Source organism: Microcaecilia unicolor, chromosome 2 (genome assembly GCF_901765095.1).
Source record: "Microcaecilia unicolor chromosome 2, aMicUni1.1, whole genome shotgun sequence".
Lineage (NCBI taxonomy): Eukaryota > Metazoa > Chordata > Amphibia > Gymnophiona > Siphonopidae > Microcaecilia > Microcaecilia unicolor.
In genome coordinates, this window is record NC_044032.1 from 290,799,562 (window position 1) to 290,821,724 (window position 22,163).

The window sequence follows — 22,163 nt, forward strand, 5'->3', positions numbered from 1 at the left end:
ACTCTAGCGAGCCAATAGGAGCCCTGGTCATGTGACCCTAGCCTCAGTATTTTCTCAGTCTCCCAGCAGGTAGGAAGTGAGCCCATTAGTCTCTCTTTCTAGATTTATAATTCTTTTAGTATTCTTTTATTCTATCTTTTTCTGTGCCACAGGAATTCTTATGAGGCTTGTTAGTGTTTTGTCAGCTTATTAGCTCAGCCTCAGGGGTGTATACCCATTTGCAAAAACAAAAAAAAATACTAATATGGGGGTTTGGCATCCCTAACAACTTAAGGAAAGCAAGGCAACTGGGAGCAACATCTACTTGGCAACAGTAAAGAATGTTACACTAAGGAAGTTTAGCTGCTTAAACAGCTGAAGGAATGCCTCTCTCTCTCTCTGCAATGCTATTATGCTCAGAAATCAGATTGTATGTACTCAATAAGAGTCACCTATTGTTTCACTTGCTAAATAATTCAGACTCGGAGTACAATTGTCAGCAAGGTAGAAAAACAGAAAACTTAACTTATGAAAGTCTATTAAGAAGTTATCTCTGTGCTGTTCCAGTGCCACAATAAACCCAGGAAGTCTTTTAAGTAACTAAATGATCATATATATCTGTATCAATGCAGACTACTCACAGAGTTAAAACAATATAAGCACAACAGTCTTTTTGTTGTTGTTGTTGTTGTTCTTACAGTCCTCTAGAAATGGCTTCAGAGAAATGAGTTTTTCTCTGGAACTGAAAGAAAAATCTCTATCCCATTAACATACAGATTCAATGAGAAATACACATTAAATACAAATCACATGTTAGACTAAAGAGTTTAACAGCTCCCACAAACCAAATAGATCCACACCTAGTCAGTTTATTAGAACGAATACTAATTTGTAGCCTTAAAACTTCCCCCCTCCCCCTTCTGTTTGCACCGACATAAAATTTTAAACATTTAAACATGGCACAGACCACAGTTTGTCACTCCATAAGGAATTTTATGACTTCCTGGAAATTCTCGCTTTCTCTTTCTCCCTCTTCCGTATCTCTTAGATTTTATTCCACCTAGTTAAAATTCAATGGCCATGTGGGCTGCAATTACTAAACATTCATTCTTACCATCTGGGATTTGGCTCATGTCAGTTCCCATGTTAATACTTGCTCTTTTCGCCGAAGAACCCTGGGATATGTCTGTATATCCGTCCTTTGGACTTCCTGTCTCTTTCCTAGAGACTTTATCCTGTGCACAATTATTTACCCTTAAACTCAGCCTGGAATTTTAATCAAGAGAAAGAAGCAGACAGTTAAAGTAGAATAAGTTAGTCGGAGAGTGCCAGGCCACAGTGACCTGTCCACACAGAACATTTAACAGCAACAAACGTACTGGTAAAATAGAAACAAACAATACACTGTCTGCAGGTAATTCTGAGCAGACTGTGTTATGTTACCTAGGAAATCTGTTGTATCCCGCACATGGACTGATCTGGCCCCATTTCTTTAGAGGATTAAAAAAAAAATAGAGATCCTCCTACCTCCTTTTGTTGGCACTGGGAAAGGTCTGTCCTATGTGGCTCTTAGGGAGTTAAACTGCCCACATTCTTCACAAATATTGTAAAACTGTAAATTAAAAAACAAAAAACGCTAGCCTGTGCATCATTCAGCACTTATTGATTTATCGATATATGAGAACATACAAATCTTAATGGCAGACTAGATACGTTTCTGAATTCTGGAAAAAGACCAGCTTCTTATATAGAAAATTTGCCATCTTGAACACAAAAGATCAAAGGAATACATAAAAGAAAGATTCATCATTACAGGAGCATAGGTTAGTTTACTAATGACTACATACACACATAATTTATAACCTCGGTGATAGACTCCTTCACCCCTTGACCATCAGATTACACATTATATATTGGAATCATAAATTGCTCCCTAAATAAAGATACACATGACATACAATGTTTTTCTGTTCCTAAAGATCGCTGGGTCACCTAACAGCTTACCCAGCTCTTCATTGTTAAACAGTAAAGCAATACCCATTCAGAATGTGGGTATACTTACTAAATTCTACGTACTATTAAAATATATTTCTAAGGTAGAATATTTTCCACAAGAGTAACCTGCCTAGTTAATAGGCGGGTTAAAAATGATAGAAAAAAAAATCTGGTGCCAAAAATGCCAAGGTAGAAGGTGCCATATATTGAGCATTCTCATGGAGGACATTAGTTCTTATGCATTGAGCAGCATGATGTGTTTCAGGTTCTCAATGAAGAAATCTGAGCACCTGGTTTGCTAGTATGTGTGTAGGGTTGAGTGGATCATGGAGTGAGAATGGGAATTTTGCTTATGTCCTTCATATGTGGAGAGATTCCCAGTCTGTTTTTCTCTCTCTCCCTCCACCCATCTCTCTCCAAAATTCATCAGACTATTTGTAGTGTGAGCTGTTTTTGGGCCTTCATTTTTTCCTATCTTCTCTCCAGGTTCCGGCCACTCGAGAAGTACTGGGCTCCCTTCCAAATGTGTTCAGTGCCTTGTGCTTGAATGCCCGAGGCCTGCAGTCCTTTGTGCAGTGCCAGCCATTTGAGCGTCTCTTCAAGGTGCTTTTGTCTCCTGACTACCTGCCAGCCATGAGGAGGAGGAGGAGTTCTGACCCGCTTGGTAAGTTCTTTGAAAGCTGTGTGTTCCAGGTATTGAGAAGACTTGGTTTATGCACATGCATGGGACATAAGAGCAATCATTCTAAAATAGCACTAATGGCATGTATTTTGTTTCAGGTCAGAAATGTACTCAGATCATTAGATGGAATAGCATCCTGTGTTATGTGTCAGTACAAACATTCAGAAGTTAAAGGTTTAATAACCTCTAGCTGTCATAGGATGATTTGTTTTTTTTCTACTGTATATTTATTTAATCAGTTCTTTATTGTCATTTTCAAGAATTTACAAAACAACATTTCTTGACTAGGAAAAGCAGTTTAAGAAAAATACAAAATCAATAAAAAAGGTCTATTTAACGTTAAGTCAACAAGCAAATATTTATAAACTTGTATTAGACCACAACAATTGAGAGGTAGGAGCCGTTACAACTCAGGAGATGAGATTCATTTTAAATATTTTAGGTAACGCTTAGCAGTATAGCCACTTAACTTAATATCTAAATCTTAAACCCTTAACTCGAGGTCATTCAAAACTGTGTGCTCCCAACATGCATTATACTACTTTTTTCTGATCAATAAATTACTTTAAATGTTCAGCAACAAAGAAAACTTATTTAACCCCTAAATATTTTATATTACATTTGCAAGGATAATTCAAATTAAATGAAGCTCCCAAAGCCAATGTTGCAGTTCGTAAAGCAAGAAAATCTTTTCTTCTTGCTTGCATTTGGTTACATCTGGGAAAACCCAGATCTTCCCACCATAAAATGGAAGTTGTATGTTTTTCAAAGCCATTTTTCTTACGGATTCCAGATCTTGGAAAATAAACGACACCAACAATGTTTGTCTCTCCGTGGTTGCGGATAAAGAAATTTCAAGCAACTCTGTTACATTTAAATCCCCTTGTGGAGGATTTTGTAATCCTTCTTTAGATACTTTTGTTGGTAAGTAATAAATTTTATTCAAAGATGGTATATTTTCCGGAGAAAATTTTAAGTTCTCAATCAGATATCTTTTAAATATCTCCAATGGAGTATATGTTGGAGTCCGTGGAAAATTTAAGAAACGAAGGTTCAATCTCCTATTATAATTTTCAAAGTATTCCAATTTATTATGTATGATTGTATTATCTTTAATCACTTACAGAAGTTTCTTTCAATTTGAGATTTTCTTCAGACAAATAGTTAATCTTTGCAGAGACTTCATTTTTCATTGAAGTAAATTCTAATGAAAGATTTTGAACATTACTCACTAGTGTTTCAATCTTGCTTGTTGAGAGCATCACAGCTTGCAGAGTCTCCCAAATGGCCTCGAGAGTAACTGTCGCTGAGGAGGCCTTAGATATCTTAGGCCTCACTGCCAAAACAGGACTACTCTGAGCCTCCGGAGTAAAGAGAGCCTCGGCTGTTAATCCATTGTCGGGTCCCAGACAGGTTGCCCCTCCTCCGTCTCTTCGGGTTAGGGCTTCCACCTCGGCATCGTTTCCTGCCGGTTGCGGCGGTGGGAAGAGCGTCGGAGGGGACAATAATATGTCCTGTCCCAGGAGCTCGGCTTCTCCTTGCGCCACACGAGCTCAAACGGGAACTCCGACCGCCAAAGGAGTGGATCTCGCGAGAAAGCTCTCCAGGGTCGGCTGGGTAGATGTTAGTGTCGGAGCCGGCTGGGTCCCGGTTTGTACAGAGCCTCTTCGTTTCGTATGAGGCATTACCAAAACTAGAAGCAAGAAAACTCAGTAGGAAAAATGAAGGAAAAGGATAAACCCAGCGACCTCCGGAGAGTCAATCACGGAACGCTGCTAGTGCCGCCATCTTGCTCCGCTTTTTTCTACTGTATATAATAAACATAAACCACTTTGGTTGTACCACAGAATAACTCTTTAGCCTTCCCCTTTATCTGTTGACATGTACCCAATAAAGAGCTTGCTCTTGAAATGCTAAGTTTCTCTGAGGACAAGGCCTATGTATTCTCACACATGGGTAACATGATCCTGCGTTGTCCTGTCCAAAGCTTATGACAAGCTGAAAGCTCTGTGGAGCGTGGGACATGCTCCACCATGTCTTTGCGAGTGCCTTCCCACCCGCCACGAGAGCATAGTTAATGCAGTTCTTTTTTTTTTTTTAACCACAGGAGTGGTTGTGTTTTGCTACTGCTGCTCCTCCTCACAGCTCTGTTCTGGAACAGCGTTTTTTGTGCCTTTGTGGCCATTTTTTTGCAGCGATTTTCTGTGTCCATCTTCAATTTCCTTTTTTCCTCTTATTGTGCTGGCTTTCTCTTTCTCCCACTTTTAAGTTTCCTTCATTTTCTGCACCATCAGGCAGCTTTTAGGCCTTGACTACCGCTGGATTCTCCCATTCTTTTTTTTTGCTGGTGCCTTGTCCCTTTTTGTGGCACCATCGCTTCATTTGGCTGTGGAGGTTTTTCCTTCTATGTCCACTCAGGTTCCCAGTGGTTTCAAGCATTGTACATGGTGCAATTGGGCTGTCTATGGCAAAGACACCCATTCTTGGAGTCTTCAGTGCCTAGAGCCTAACCATAGTCCTAACTGTGTCCTGTGTCTTTGTATGAAAAAATGGTCCCAGTTGGCTAGAGAGGCTCAGCGGGATTGAACTTTTAGAGCCCGGTCTGAATCCTCGATATCAGCATAGTCATCGATGTCAGGTATTATGTCGGTACGAATGGCTGTTAGACCTGTGGACATGGGGTGCAGTTGTGTGTCAAGTTGGTCTCCTACTGCTATGCAAGGCCCCAGGGACCGGCCTGCGTTTGATTCATCATCATCCTTGTCAGTACCAAGTAACCTCGATGACTGGCTTTGGGGGAAGGCCAAGAAGCATCAGCATCGATCCCTGTGATGTGAGGTGCTGGGAGTTCCAAGGTGCCGAGGGATTTGGCACCAGAGATGCTTCTGTGCTCCCCCTCCATACAAGAGGTGCTGGTGTGGAGGTCTCTGAGCAGCCAGGACCAGCTTCCTGCCTCAAGCTCAGGGGTTCTGCAGTCTGTCTCTGGTCCGACGCCCCACCCTTTCCTGGTGTCTGCTTTCGATGAGCGCATCTGGGCCTTGCTCCATGAGCTGCTGGCTGACTTCTTTCAACGAGATCCTGCCGGATGTTTTTCTGCAGAACTGGGAGTCCCCTCTATTTGTCCTGGTATTGCCCAAAAAGATCGATACCATGTACCGGATTCACAGCCCCCCTGGGTTTGATAATCCTCAGTTGCCTCATCACTCTCTTGTAGTTGAATCCGCCCTTAAAAGGGCCAAGATTTCTAATGACTATGCTTTGTGCCCCCTGACAGAGAAGCTAGAAGCTAGGACTCTTGGGAAGAAGATGTTTGAAGCCTCTATGCTCGTGTCACATATACAATCATACAAGCTCTTCATGACTGTATACTTGTGGGAATTGGTGCACAAGATGCTAGATTTTGCTGCTCCGAGTCGCTTCACAAGATGTCCAAGCAGCAGAAGGTATGGCTGTAAGATCTTGGCCAGGGGTGCCTACAACACTTTTCATGTGGCATCCAGGATCTAGGGGCGCCTACAACACTTTTGATGTTGCATCCAGGATCTCTGCTCAAAGTATAGCAATCGCAGACTCTCATGGCTGTGTGTTTCTGACTTGAAACACACTGTTCAACAGCACAGTTGGCAGATGCCCCTTGCCGGGGTGGGGGTGGGGATAACCTCTTTGGAGAGAAGGTTGAGGTGATCGTTGACTAAATCAAGAAGAATACTGATACAATCTCTTCTCTGTTCCGCTGGGTGCCTTCTGCAACCATGTCCTTGGCTAGGAGGATGTTTGGCAAGCCAAGGAGCAGTTCCTACTGTTGTTTTAGGCATAGGTACAAACCTTCAGCTCTCCAGCCTACTCAGGCTCAGCCACAGCATGCTCATTCACGTCAACAGCGTGCGCCTATGGCCTCTACTGCTCCCCAGGCAAATCAAGGGACAAGCTTTTGACTGGCTGCAGCAGAGCATAGCCGCACTAAAAGTGTCCGTCCCAGACGACTTGTTGGGGGGGGGGGGGGGCAGCTAAAATTTCTTCACCAAAGGTGTGGCCTCTTATAATCTCCGACCAGTGGGTTCTTCAAATAGTCTGTCTCAGGTACGCCCTCAAATTGTCACTGCAATTCTCCAGATTGCCCACGAGAGCTCATTCGTTCAGCTCTCAGCACAGGCAGATACGTGCAGAGGAACTCTCCACCCTTCTAAAGGCTCATACGGTCGAACCCGTTCCACCAGGGGAAGAAAGGTAGAGATTCTGTTCCAAGTACTTGCTTGTGCAGAAGATGGGGGGATTTGTCCCATCCTAGACCTGAGAGCCCTGAACAAATTTCTAGTCTGAGAAAAGTTCAGGGTGGTTTCCCTGGGCACTCTTCTCCCAATGATTCAGAAAAATGTTTGGGTATGCACTCTGGACCTAAAGGATGCATATGCTTACATCCCGATACTTCCAGCCCATAGGAAATATCTTTGATTTCAGCTAAGAACACATCCCTTTCGGTATCGCTTGTTTCCTTTTGGCCTTGCGTCAGCTCCCAGGGTCTTTACCAAGTGTCTAGCGGTAGTTGCAGCATCCGCTGTGTAGACTGAATCCATTTGTTCCCATATCTTGACAATTTGCTGCCGAAGAGCACCTCAATAGACAGTGCTCGGGAGTCCATGTGGATGACTATTTGGGTGCTGGAACTACTAGGGTTTGTTTTAAACTGCCCCAAGTCCCCTCTTCACCCTGTCCAGTGATTGGAGTTTATAGGAGCCCTGCTTGACACACAGAGGGTTTGAGCCTACCTCCTGGAGACAAGAGCGGACAATCTTCTCGCTGGCGTCCAGGTTCATGCCTCTCAGAAGGTCATAGCTTGGCAGATGTTGAGGTTGTTGTGCCTCATGACTTCCACAGTGTATGTTACACCCATGACAAGTCTTCACATGAATTTACCACTGAGAAGCCACAGTCTATTCAGCTATCAAGCCACTGGGAGTCTAGAAGATGTCATCCAAGTGTCTCCAGAGCTTGTACAGTCTCTTCAGTGGTGGTCAATTCGATCCAGTTTGACTCTGGGACTTCCATTCCAAATTCCTCAGCCACAAGAAGTGCTGACTGCATCTCTTCTGGGATGAGGAGCTCATGTAGATGGACTTCATTCTCAAGGTGCTTTATCAAAGTAGCATAGTAGGTGATGACAGAAAAACACCTGTACGGTCAATCCAGTCTGCTCAACAAGATAAACTCATTCGTTGCCAGAGAATGTGGTAAAGGCCGTTAGCTTAGCGGAGTTAAAAATGTTTGGACGGCTTCCTAAAGGAAAAGTCCATAGACCGTTATTAAATGGATTTGGGTAAAATTCACTATTTGTGGTATAAGCAGTATAAAATGTTTTGTACATTTTTGGGATCTTGCCAGGTATCTGTGACCTGGATTGGCCACTGTTGGAAACAGGATGCTGGACTCGATGGACCTTTGGTCTTTCCCAGTATGGCAATACTTAAGCACTTATGACCTTGATTTGTATCTACCATTTTCAGGGCACAGACCGTAGAAGTCTGCCCAGTACTAGCCCCGACTCCCAACCACTAGCCCCACCTCCCAACCACCGGTGCTGCCACCCAATCTCCGCTAAGCTTCTGAGGATCCATTCCTTCTGAACAGGATTCCTTTGTTTATCCCACGCATTTCTGAATTCTGTTACCGTTTTCATCTCCACCACCTCCCTCGGGCCAGAAATCCACCCAGGAAACGAATCAACCTTCAGGAGCTTTGGGTGATCTGTAACGATCTGAAGGCTTTCAGAGATTGGCTATCTCACCAAATTGTTCTCATCCAGACAAGAAGCAGGGGGCACTGGATCACGCCATCTGTGTCAGGAGGCTGTCCGGTTGTGGTATTGGTCTTGTCAACATGGCATGTTCCTTCGAGCCACTTATCTTGCTGGCATAAACAATTCCCTGGCTGACAGGCTGAGCAGGGTAATGCAATCGCATAAGTAATCTCTCAATATGGGCATAGCCCACAAGATCTTCCAAGCGTGAGGCACCCCCTTGGTGGATATTTTTGCCACTTAAACACAAGGTCCCTCAGTTCTATTCCAGGCTTCAGGCCCAGTGCAGACTAGCGTCAGATGCCTTCCTCCTCAGTTGAGGGACAGGTCTTCTGTATGTGTAGCCTGCAATACCTCTTGTGGGAAAACTTTGTTGAAACTCAAACAAGACCGCGGAACCATGATTCTGATTACGCTGTACTGGCCACGGCAAATATGGCTCCTTCTTCTTCTGGAAGAACCGTGGAGTGTTTTCTGACCCTCATCGTGCAGAATGAGGGGTCGATTCTGCATCCCAACCTCCAGTCTCTGGCTCTCACAGCTTGGATGTTGAGAGTCTAGAATTTAAATGGAGGATGTTTGCTGTCTGGTGTGAGAGCAGTGCTCTAGATCCCCTTTCTTGCCCTACACAACGTGCTTGAGTACCTTCTACACTTGTCAGAGTCTGGTCTGAAGACCAACTCCGTAAGGGTTCACCTTAGTGCAATTAGTGCTTATCAATGTGTACAAGGTAAGCCCATCTCTGGACAGCCTCTAGTTGTTTGCTTCCTGTGAGGTTTGCTTCTGTCAAACCTCACCAGTGTCATGGGATCTCAATGACACTTGTATCCAACTAATGAAAGCTTCTTTTGAGTCACTGAATTCCTGCCATCTGAAGTACTTGACCTGGAAGGTCGTTTTCTTGGTCGCTGTTACTTCAGCTCGTGGGGTCATGAGCTTCTGGCCTTAGTAGTGGATGCACATAAGTTTCATCACAACAGAGTAGTCCTCTGCATGCACCCTAAGTTCCTGCCAAAGCTGGTGTCTGAGTTCCATCTGAACCAGTCGATTGTCTTGCCAACCTTCTTTCCCCGACCTCATGGCCATCCTTGCGAAAGCAGCTTGTACACCTTGGATTGCAAGAGAGCATTGGCCTACTACATGGAGCGGGCAAGACCCCACAGACAGTCCGCCCAGCTTTTTTTTTTTTATAATCCCAAAAGGACCTGGGTTGCCATTGGGAAGCGCACCATTTGAATTTGGCAGGTAGATTGCATTTTCTTTACTTATGCCCAAGCTGAGCTGTCTCTAGAGGCTCATGTCATGTCTTATAATGTCAGAGCTATGGCCGTGTCAGTAGCCCACTTGGGGTCAGCCTCTATTGAAGATATTTGCAAGGCTGTGACGTGGTCTTCAGTCCACACATTGACATCTCAGTACTGCGTTGAGCAGGATACCTGACACGACAGTCTCATTCAGATTGTATGTAGTTTCAGGTTAATCTGTGTTATGTCCTCGCCGTTGCGAGGCCAGTTGACCACTGTTTGTTGATTTTGGTGAGCCTGGATGCTAGGGATTCCCTGTTTGTGAGAAGATAGAAACCTGCTTGTCTTCGGAGAAAGCGAAGATACTTGTAGCAGGTATTCTCTGAGGACCGCAGGCTTCATTTTCTCACAATCCCTCTCACCTCGGAGTTGCCTCCTTGGTTATTTTTACTTTATTTTTTGCTTTAGTATTAAACCGAGGAGACCGTGTTCACGCTACGGACGGGAAGACACTAGTGCATGTGCGGTGGAGCATGGCTCATGCTCCACAAAGCTCTCTCTCTTGCTATGGCAAATGCCAAACTGGGCGATGCAGATTGTTGTTGCCCACCTGTGAGAATATGAAGCCTGCTTTCCTCAGAGAATACCTACTACAGGTAAGTATCTTTGCTGTACTGTGAGTATTTGCACCTGCGGCAGGTTTCTGTTTTAGCCTTCTTTATCAGTGCTTTGCATCTAACTTTCCAGTGTTTATGTTGCTTTTTATTTTCTTCATTTGGGTCCTTTTTCCATTATTTGAAGGGTGTTCTTTTGGCTCTAATAGCCTTTTTTACGTCATCCTTTAACCATGCTGGCTGTCGTTTTCTCTTCTTTCCACCTTTGTAAATACGTGGAGTGCATCTGGGCTGGCTTCCAAGATGGTATTTTTAAACAACGTCAAATGTCTTAACCTTGGCATCTGATCTTTTTAGTTTCTTTTTAACCATTTTCCTTATATTATCATAGTTGCTTTTTCGAAAATTAAATGCAGCTACAGTAGACTTCCTTTATGTTTTCACTCCAGGTATGAACTCAGACTTGATCATATCATGATCATTGTTTCCCAGCAGATCCAACACTTACCTTTCATACTATGCCCTGTATTCCACCTCTTGTACTATGTCCTGCATTCCACTGAGGACTAGATCTAGAATGGCTCCCCCTGTAGTCTGTTCCTGGACTAATTGTTCTATGAAGCAGTCGTTACTACATTACTACTACTAATACTACTATTTATCATTTCTATAGCGCTATAAGCTAGGAATTTTATCTCTCTGGTGCTCCATGATGTAACATTTATCCAGTCAATATTAGGGTAATTGAAGTCACCCATTATTATACCGTTGACCAATTTGCCAGTTTTCCCAATTTCTATGTCTTCATTTGTTCATTCTGTCCTGTCTAAATGTAGTACAGGCCTACAAGAATGTTCCTTCCATTCACACATGGAATTTCTGTCTACAGGTTTACCTCATTTATTGTATTTGTTTATTCTTGGTTATTTTACTATTGTTATGCTGTTAACAAAATTGTAAGTTTTATGTTAAACTGTACCTGCTGTACACCGGCTTGGTTGAATCTCTTCATGAAGGCGGTTAATAAATCCCAATAAATAAAATAATGATGCCTCACTGCTATTTTGTTTCACTCCATTCCCTCTTTAACATGTAGTGCAACCCCCCCCCCTCTAATTTTATCCCCTCTATCCTCTTAATACAGTGTCCCATTGATTGTCCTCTTTGCACCAAGTCTCTGAGATGGCTGTTATAATCTACCTCGTGATGTAATTTTTTATGCTCTCCAATCTTATATTTTAGGCTTCTAGCATTTGTATACAAGCATTTCAAATTGTGGGGTTTTTTTCCTTGCATGTACAAGCCGCTGAGACGTTGACGGGGATAATGCGCATCCTTTATCCTCTCTCCTTCAGTACTCCTGGCTTTCTTTCACCATTGTTGAAATCTCTCTATTGGGATTCCCTAAATGTTCTGTTTCAGTAGTATCCTTCAAGAATACTCCAAACTCAGCCATTTGCTCCTGGGTGACTGCTTCCCACCCCATTTTAGTTTAAAAGCAGCTCCATCTCCTTTTAAAAGTTATCACCAGCAACCTGCTTCCATCCCGGTTAGGGTGCAGTCCATCCTTTTGAAACAGGGTCCTCGACTGTTGCCCATTTGCTAACAAATCTAAATCCATTATCCCTGCACCAATGTCTCAAACACACATTGAGACTTCGGAGCTCTGCCTGCCTCCTTGGTCCTGTTCTTGGAACAGTGAGCATTTCTGAAAATGCTATCCTGGAGGACCTGGACTTCAGCTTTCCATGTGAGAGCTTTAATTTTGCTTCCAGAATATCCCTCCCATATTTTCCTGTCATTCGTACCCACATGTATCAAGACAGCCGGCTGCTCCCCAGCATTATCTAAAATGCTGTAGTTGACATGTGAGATCTGCCATCTTTGCACCAGGCAGGCAAATAACCAGCCTATCTTCACATCCACCATCCACCTATCTATCTACATAACTAATGATTGAATCAACTGCAACAGCTGTCCTAACTTTTTCTCCTGGGCAGAAGTTCTTGGAGACATATCCTTTGTGTGAGAGGGTATTGCATGCCCTGGTTGGCAGGTCCTGGCTACAGAAGTACTTGCTATTTCAACAGGGTGATGCTCTCCGTTTTAGAAACCTTGCTCTTTTAAGGCATCACAGGGGCTGCTAGACTGGAGGTGAGACTTCTGTACAACGTCCCTGTAGGTCTCTATGTACCCCTGTTTCTGTCAGCTTCTCCAAGTCTGCTATTTTAGCCTGAAGAGAACGGACACCTTCTCTAGAGCTAGGGGCTCTTTGTATCAGGCACACACATCTCTCTAGTAGGAAAACACAACCTCCCAGTATCGTGTACTGCCCTTTTGAATAGCGTTGGCATCATGTAAATTCACAGAATGCATAGTTATAGTTGCTATGTATCTGTCCAGACTGGGGTTGCATGTGTTCCCTGTCTAGGTTATTGGCCAGTCAAGGGCTTGAGTTAGGGGCGTGGCATACAATGTATCATTCTTGTGTTGGAGGCACTAAGATTCATATTAAATTTGGGACTTATGGGAGCTCTGTCAAATAGTGACTCGGGCAAATGCTATTCTTCCAGTAATTATAAATTTTCGCTGAGGACAAGTAGGCCAATTAATTCTCATATGTGGGTGGCGTCAACCACGGCGGTAGGTGTGACAATACACAGCATAATATATCTTTAAAAGCTCGAGGCTACACTCCCATCTGGCGTGCACAAGTGCGTTCCCGCCTGACCAATCAGTCTTTGTTTCATTCACAGTAAGGGGAAGACACATATTTCAAACTCCTTTCAGCATGATTTATTTATTTCATTTTGTTGCCACAGGCTTTTTTTTTTTAAGTGATTATTTCTTGTTACCTCTTCAGGATTTTTCTCATCTTCCCTTATATTGTTAGTTTCTTTTTGCCCTGTTTTCAGTTTTCTTTCTTTTTTTTCGGATTTATAAGTCCTTCTTAGGCCTGAGCTTTGACCATGTGCTATACTTTTTTGGTGATTAGCCCCTTTTTACATCACCATAGTTGTTTCATTTATCTATGGCTGCTTCCTCTGTCATTGAAGATTTCCAGTGATTTTTAAGCACTGTACCTGGTGCATTTGGACCATCTTTAAGGCTGACACCCATTCCTGGTGTATCCAGTGTTTGAGGCCAGACCATAACTCTACTAAATGCATTCTTTTGTTTATGTATGCAAAAAAGTACAGGCTGTTTGGGCAGTTAATGTTGCAGAATCTGTTTGGGGTCTAGAATCCATCTCCAACCTCCTAGACCTGTTTTATTCAGTTCTAGGCTGCAGTCTCATTCAGATTGTATATAGTTTCAGGTTAATCTGTGTTATGTCCTCACCGTTGCGAGGCCAGTTGACCACTGTTTGTGGGGCTCAAAATCAGAATTTTTGGAACTGGTTTTAATTCGTTTACCTTGACTTCGGCGCTTGTGACAGTATCGGGTACATCAGTCCCTGTGGCTACTAGGCCTTTGTCAGACATTGGAAGTGGTCATGCATCAAGTCTATCTCTACCTGCCTCAACGCTGGCTGCTGTATAGAGCCCCCGGGACCAATCAGCATTGTACCTGACATCAAGAGGATGGGAGGTTGTCCTCGTCGGTACCGAGGGGTGCCAATGCTCGACAATGGGTGAAGATCAAGAAGCGTAAGCAGAGATCCCCCTTGATACATGGTTTTGGGAACACCGGGGCACAAGAAGCGTCAACACTGAAATGAGTGCTACCCCCTGCTATTGAAGAGGTGCTAATGCGCAAGTCTTTGAGTAGCTGGCACCCGGTACCCATGTTGACATCAACAGTTCAGCAGGCTGTCTCTGATCCAACGTCTCAGCCTTTCCCAATGTCGAACCTCGAGCGCATCCCGGACATGCTCAAAAAGAGCATTTGGTGGGACTTTTACAGTCGAGCTCATTGGTATTGGGGATGTTTGTTCTCGCCATGCCTTTATCATCTGTCTTTCAGGGCCCTCAGCCTGTGGTGAGGTCACAAATACCAGTGCCTCGTGCAGCATCAGTGTCGACAGCTGCCCATGTGGGAGTTGAGTGGAGCTTACATCTCGATGCCATTCCAGTCAGGGAGATGGTTCTTCCTACCTGAGGTAGGCACTGTCTCAGCTTTCCCATGAGAAGTTTTCTTGTTGATTCCGATATGGACCACTCATGGTTGTCTGGTTATGATCCAAAATACTTCTCAGAGGAGTCCTGTGGTGTTCCATCGGACCCCCTCCCCACCCGAGAGTCTCTTTCCCTGCTTTTGTGAACGTGTGGTGGCTGCCATCCCAATACGGTTGGCAATGGAGAATGAGCCCAGGGCTGGGTGTTTGATGTCCTAGTCTACAACTCTCCACCTAGAGATGTGGTGACTGTCTCTCTTCACGTGATGTTCAGATGAAGAAATGGGAGCCCCCTTTATCTGTCCCTGTCCTCCCCAAAAGATTGACCTTGATTTGATAATCCACTGTTGCCTCGTTCTCTGATGGTGGAATCCGCTCTCAAATGGGCCATAAGTTCTAGAGACTTTACTTTGGTGCCCCCGGGGAGAGAAGCTTGAACTCTGATTTAGGCATAAGATGTTTCAGGCCTTAATATTCATTTCCCGTATCTAGTCATTGGAGCTGTACACTAGCCTTTATTTGTGGACCCTGATGCGCAGTATGACTGATTTGGTGGATAGTCTCCCTCTGGAGTAGGTCGAATCCCTTTGCCATTTGGCCAAGCAGCAGAAGGATTGTTGCAGATTCCTGGTCAGGGGCGCATACAATAGTTCTAATGTAGCATCCAGGATCTCTGCTTAAAGTGTAGCAATGCACAGACTGTCATGGTTGCATGATAATGTGGACATGGCAGTACAGCAAAGGTTGGTGGACGCCACTTGCTGTGGAGATAACATTTTTGGAGGAGGTTGCAGAGTTCATCAAGAAATACACTGATACCATCAACACACTCTCCCGGCTAGCACCTTCTGCATCCTCCTCTTCTATGAGGTTTTTGGATGTCCAAGAGAGTTCCCTACTATTCTTCATAGTTTAGTTAGTCTTCGCCCCACTCAGCAAAACCAGCCCCAGCACACTCGTTCTTGTCAAGGTGTGCCAAAGGCCCAGCCAGCTCCCCAGTCAAAACAAGGGGCAAGTTTTTGACTGGCTCCTACAGAGCATAACCGCAGTCAAAGTAACTGTACTGGACGACCTACTGGTAGGAGGGATACTGAGATTTTTTTTCTAAAGAAGATGGCCCTTTGTAACTTCCGACCAATGGATTCTTCAAATAGAATAGTCTGTCTCCGTTATGCCCTACATTGGCAAAGGAGATCACCAAATTGTCCCCCCATGAGAACAGCGTTCACTAGCTTTCTTCATTACTCGCAGAGGAATTTTCTGCCCTTCTAAAGGCCCCTGTGGTCAAACCCATTCCACCATGGGAAGAAGGGAAGAAATTCTATTCCTGTACTTCTTAAACAAAACAAAAAAAAAAAAACCGGGGGATGTGCCCAGTCCTAGACCTGAGGGCCCTGAATAAATTCCTGGTTAAAGAAAAGTTCATGATGGTTTCCCTGGGCACCCTTCTCCTAGTGAGTCTGAAACAAGATTGGCTATGCTCTCTGGACTTAAAGGAAGCCTATGTGCATATCCCAAAACTTCCAGGCCAGAGAAGATATCCCAGATTTCGGGTGTGAACACACAATTTCCAGTACCGCGTCCTGCCATTTGGCCTTGCATCAGCGCCAAGGGTTTTCACAAAATGTTGAGCAGTAGTTGCAGCGTTGCTACGCAAACTGGAGTCCATGTGTTTTCCTACTTGGACGATTGGCTGGTGAAAAAAGCGCATCAAAGGAAAGTGCTCAGGAGGAGTGGCCTAGTGGTTAGGGTGGTGGACTTTGGTCCTGAGGAACTGAATTCGATTCCCACTTCAGGCACAGGCAGCTCCTTGTGACTCTGGCAAGTCACTTAACCCTCCATTGCCCCAGGTACAAATAAGTACCTGTATACAATATGTAAGCCGCATTGAGCCTGCCATGAGTGGGAAAGCGCGGGGTACAAATATAACAAAAATAAAAAATATATGAAGAACTATTCGGGTGCTAGAGCTCCTAGGGTTCATTTTAAACTACCCCAAGTCCCATCTGCTCCTGTTTCAACATTTGGAGTTCATCGGAGCCCTGCTGTATACATGGCAGGTATAAGCTTTTCTTCCTGTGGTGTGGTGTGTTTATAATTAGATCTGCCTCACCCATTTGGGCAGCGGAAGCCATGGGCTCTCTGTACTATCCTAGAGAGAACTGCAAATCCCCTCTAGATGCTTAATTACCCCAACCTTAAATCTGCTCATGACAGGCTTACACCGTCAAGGCAGTATAGACCCTTGTAATTAGAAAGGAACCCAGTATGTAGTAGATATAATAAGATAGTTTATTACAATCTTACCAATGGTAGTACAGGCAAGTTAAGCATTCACATAATGGAGCAGCATATCATGGCACGTCCTCTCTCTCTCTCTAGCCTTCTGGAGTGTTCCTTCTCTGGTCTTCTTCTCCTCTTGTCTGATCTAATACTCCTCAAACTGCTGCTTATATACAATTTTGGCCCTATTCATTTCAATGGACCCCAGCTGTCTCAACAGGGCTCCTAGCCCTTATCAGTTGATCAGAATGACTTCACATGTTCCCAAACCTTCCAAACATCCTTTGGATGTTCTCACCCGGGGTGCAGCTGACCCAGTACTATCTCTACATAACCATAGCAACTCTTGCTCATGACGTCTTGCAGGTGCCAGTCTCAGGATTGTTTATAGAGTAGAATGCCCCCACCCTTGCCAGCTCTCAATTACCTCATCTCAGTACTTGCCACAGTAAAATGTAACTGTGTCAAAGGTGATCTCTGATTTTTACAAGCTAGCTCTCTTTTGTATCAGAGATGATTTTGATTTTAAGAAGCCTAGCTCTTATGAGCCATTGGCCTGTATTTTACTGAGAGCAAGGGCTAGCATAACTCTTCAGGTGATGGATGCTCTAGTGGCTTTGGCCACTCATTTTCTTGCCAGCCAGCAGGTCATGGCTTGGCAGATGTTGAGGTTATTAGGCCACATGGTTTCCACAGTGCACATCACTCTATTGGTACATCGTCACATGAGAACTGCCATGTGGACCCTAGCTTCCCAGTGGTCTCAAGTGTCAGAGAACCTAGCGGATGTTATCAGAGTGATTCCAGAGTTAGTTCAATCCCTCATCCTGGTGGACAAATCAGTCCAATTAACCAAGGGACTTTGATTTCAAATTCCTCAGCCCTGGAAGCATCCCACTTACTTAGATGGGCTTCACATTCAGGGTGCTTGGTCAGCTCAGGAGACAGATCTTCACATCAACCTTCTGGAGCTCCAGGCCATCTGGAATGCCCTAAAGGCTTTCAGAGATCAGCTGTGCAATCAAATTGTGCTCATTCAAACAAGTTTTGATGTATTACACCAACAAGCAAGGGGGTATGGGATCATACCTTCCTTCCAGACATGGCAATGGGCTGTGCAGAACGGAATATTTCTCAGAGCCACGTATTTGGCAGGAAAGTCCAACAGCCTGGCTAATAGACTGAGCAGAGCCTTGCTACCACGTGAGTAGTCACTCAGCATGGGCGTTGCCCATAAGATTTTCTGAGAGTGGGGCACACCCTCAGTGAATCTCCATGCCATTCCTTACAAGCACCAAGTCCCACTGTACTGCTTCATCTTCAGAGCATACAACAGATTAGCATCAGATGCCTTGCACTTCTTTTAGAGGATTGGTCTTCTGTATGCATATCCTCCCATTCCTCTTGTGGGGAAGACTTTGCTGAAACTCAGGCAAGACTGGGAAACCATGATCCAAATCACCCTATATTGGTCCTGACAGATGTGTTCCCTGTACTGGAGTTACGTTCTGAAGAACTGTAGAGATTGGAATGTTTTCCGACCCTAATAATGCAGAACAAGGGGTTTCTTCTATATCCCAACCTCCAGTCTCTGGCCCTCTTAGCCTATATGTTGAGAGCTTAGTGTTTGTTTCCTTTTATCTCCTTTTATCTTCAAGGAAAGATTCTAATAAGAAATGTTATTCTTTCAAATGGAGGTGATTTGTCGTCTGGTGTGAGGGCAAGGCCGTAGGTCCCCTGTCTTGCCCTACATAGACCCTGCTTGAATACCTTTTACACCTCTATTAGTCTGGTCTTATGACCAACTCTTTAAGGGTTCACCTCAGTGAAATTAGTGCTTACAATCACTGTGTAGAAGGTAAGTCCATCTCTGGACAGCCTCTAGTTGTTTGCTTCATAAGAGGTTTTCTGTTATCAAAGCTTCCTGTCAAACCTCCACCTGTGTCATGGGAGCTCAACGTTGTTCTAACCCAGGTGATGAAAGTTCATTTTGAGCCACTGGGTTCTGTATAAATTCAGTTCCTGTCCTCTGAAGTATTTGACCTCGAAGATCTTGTTTTTGGTTGCAGTTATTTCAGCTCATAGTGACAGTGAGCTTGAGGCCTTAGTAGCGGATCCACCTTACACAAAATTTCATCATAACAGAGTAGTTCTTTACACAACGTAAATTTCTCCCTAAGGTAGTATCGGAGTTCCCTCTAAATCACTATCATCTTTCCAACATTCTTTTCCAAACCTCATGCCCATCCTGGTGAAAGCGCAATGCACACTTTGGATTGCAAGCGAGTATTAGCCTTTTTGCCTGGAGCGGACTAGGCCCTATAAACAGTCCACTCAGCTTTTTAGTTCTTTTGATCCCAACAGGATGGGGGTCACTATCGGGAAATGCACAAATTACATATGTTTTACTTATGACCAAAGTGGGCTGACTCTTGAGGGTCATATTGAGGTTCACAGTGTTGAAGCCATGGCAAGTCGGTAGCCCACTTGAGATCCAGCTTCTGCTGAAGAGATTTGTAAGGCTGGAACGTGGTCTTAAGTCCACACTCACATTCTACTATTGCTTTGAGGAAGACACCTGACACAACAGTTTGGGCACTTAGCAGAATTTGTTTGGTGACTAGAATCCAACTTCATCTTCCTAGACTTGTTTTATTCTGTTACAGGCTGTGTACTCACAGCCAGTATTATGTTTTCAGGTTAGTTGACTTCTGTGACCTCACTGTTGCGAGTTCCTATTTTCCTAAGGTTGTTTCCTGTGAATCTGGTAGCTAGGAATTCCTGCATATGAGAATTAACTGGCCTGCTTGTTCTCGGAGAAAGCAAAGTTACTTACCTGTAGCAGATATTCTCTGAGGACAGCAGGCCACTTATTCTCACATACCCTCCCACCTCTCCTTGGAGTTCTCATGTAGCAATGTTATTGTACTGATTGGTCCCATGCTCACGAGTTCGGTGGGAAGGCACATGCACAGTGGAAGTGCTGCCTCGAGCTCTTAAAGATATATATTGCGCTGGGCAATGTTTACACACTGAGCTGAAGTTGATGCCACCCACATGTGAGAATAAGTGGCCTTCTGTCCTCAGAGATTACCTGCTAGAGGGAATTAACTTCGCCTTTTTTGGTTTAAAAAAAATTTATTCAGTTTTTAAACAGATATTTCACGCATTAACACTTGCAACAGAATACAGGGAGGATTAATACGAAAAGGAAAATGCTTTACAACTACAACATTGTTATCCCTTTCTTAGACCACCACCAGTAACGGGAGTGTAACAAAAATTAAAGAAAAAGAGAAGCCCCCCCCCCACCCCCCCCGAAAACCTACTACTAAGCAGGAAAAGGCATAGCAGGATAACCTCACAGATACATATTTAATATCAGCTAACTCTAATACTACAGTCCCACTAGAGATGTTCTTCAAGTCCAAAAATGTAAGTTGGTCTGTTGTAAAAAAAAAAAAAAAAAAAAAAAGACATGTTTAACCCTCAAATAATGTATTTGACATTTGCATGGGTAGGCTAAATGAAGAGAGGCCCCAAATTTTCTAACTACTTCTCGCAGTGCCAGAAATCCTTTCCTTCCTTGTCGTCAGCAGCAGATGAATCCATTAACTGATGGGTTGTATCCGCCTACCAGCAGGTGGAGATAGAGAACACTGGAAAACCTCTTGGACGGCTAGCCCCAACTGCCTTCAGTATTTCTCTATCTCCCAGCAGGTGTGGACGTAGCTTGATCAGCTCCTGGATTTCAGACTGCCTGGGGTGGCTCCTGTGCTTTGCCAGTTGAGCAGGGGTGTTGTGGCTGGTGGTGCCCACTTTAAAGGCATATAGGTTTGCCCTTTCCCTGCCTTATCCATTCCCCCCGCCTTCCGGAGTCCCTCTGTTGCTGCCTGCCTCCAACTTTCATCACAGCGTTAAAAAAAAAAAAAAAAAAAAAAGCACGCTTTTACTGCACGGCTGTTCTGATGCTTTTTCCAGTGATTCTGGTTCTGTACAGCTTGACCAGTGCTCGTTGACTCGGTCCTCTGAGGTGAGAGTGGTGCCCAGCTCCTCTGGTGAGGTCCAACAGATGCCGTTTCGATCAGGGTAAGTTTTGGCTTAAAGCCGCCATTTTATTGCTATATTCCTGTCCTGTCGGACGATGGCTGCTGAGGGAGTTAAGCGCTGCTCCAGTTGTGCTAAACGCAGATCAGCAGCGGGGCTGTGTAAAACATGCTCCTTAGACGCTCACGCTAGTATGAGTATGGCGAGCGATGTTTCTTCCCGCTCGATGGAGCTGGCAGCGGGTGTCATTTTTGAAGCGCTGCATGTCTCGAACCTTGCGGATGCGGAGGAGTCTGAGTGCAGGGGGACGCCTCGTTTAGAGGCTGCCAGAGGAGCTCCTACACCCGTTTCTCCTAATTCGGAGGCGGAGGGTCAGGGTGAGTTTTTCTCCCCTGAGTTTGTGCTTTTAATGCATAAGGCTTTCATGCTGAAAAGAGCTCTGCCACAGGTGTCTAACACTGCGTTGCATCCTGGCTTCCCTCCGGGTGTTGATGCCCCGGGGATGACTTTAGAGGTTATTTCCTCCCCCGAGCATTGGAAACACGCTAAACATAGATGGGTAAATTCCCCGTCTGAAAGTGGCGCATATCCCCCCCCCCCCCCCCCCCCCCCCGGTTGGGCTGTGGAGAGTCTGAGGGATGTGGCAGGCCCTCAGGGACAGATGATCCAGAGGAGGGTGCCTGTTTGCCACTGGATTTGGATGATCCCAATGCGGTTCGGATTTTCCACCGCGACGAGCTGCCAGCTCTCATTACTGACGCATTGCAGGCTCTCTCGATTGATCCTGCTGAAGGCGAGGCCTCCTCTGTTAATCTTAGGATGGTGAGTACAAGGAAGCCTACTCGGGCCTTTCCGGTGCATGACTCCATCCAAGAGCTTATTTCTGCTCAATGATCTGACCCCGATGGGCCTTTGAAAGGGTCAGCTTTACCCTCTGCGTGAGGAGTACTTCGCCCCTTTGGGGATGCCTAAAGTGGATGCATTGGTCACGGCGGTGACAAAACTACTTCTACTACTTATCATTTCTATAGCGCTACTAGATGTACGCAGCGCTGTACACTTGAACAGTAGAGGGAGGGGTCGCTTTGAAAGACATGCAGGACCGGCAGCTGGAGTCCGCGCTGAAGTGGTCCTTTGAAATTGTGGGCATTGCCTTGAGGGCGTCTATTTGCAGGCATGTCTTTCCTGGCTACAGCAGGCGGTGGAACAGCCTGCTGATGGTGCGGGCCCCCTTTCTGAGGTTGCCCCGCGGATCAAGTCGGCCCTGTCATTTTTGGCTGACACCCTTTATGATCTGGTCAGAGCTTCGGCTAAACAGATGTCTGTGGCGTTGTCTGCCCGCCACCTTCTTTGGCTGCAGCATTGGGCGGCTGACATGGCTTCTAAGCAAAGGCTGGTGAGGCTACCC

The 22,163-nt window shown here is 44.8% G+C and overlaps 1 protein-coding gene across 1 annotated transcript in view; it reads left to right on the forward strand.

Annotated features, from left to right (window-relative positions):
* Positions 1 to 22,163, forward strand: part of HUWE1 (HECT, UBA and WWE domain containing E3 ubiquitin protein ligase 1) — a 1,034,695-nt gene that overhangs the window by 219,558 nt on the left and 792,974 nt on the right. The window contains 1 exon segment of the mRNA XM_030194273.1: positions 2,461 to 2,638. Within this exon segment, the coding sequence (XP_030050133.1) occupies positions 2,461 to 2,638 (178 nt within the window).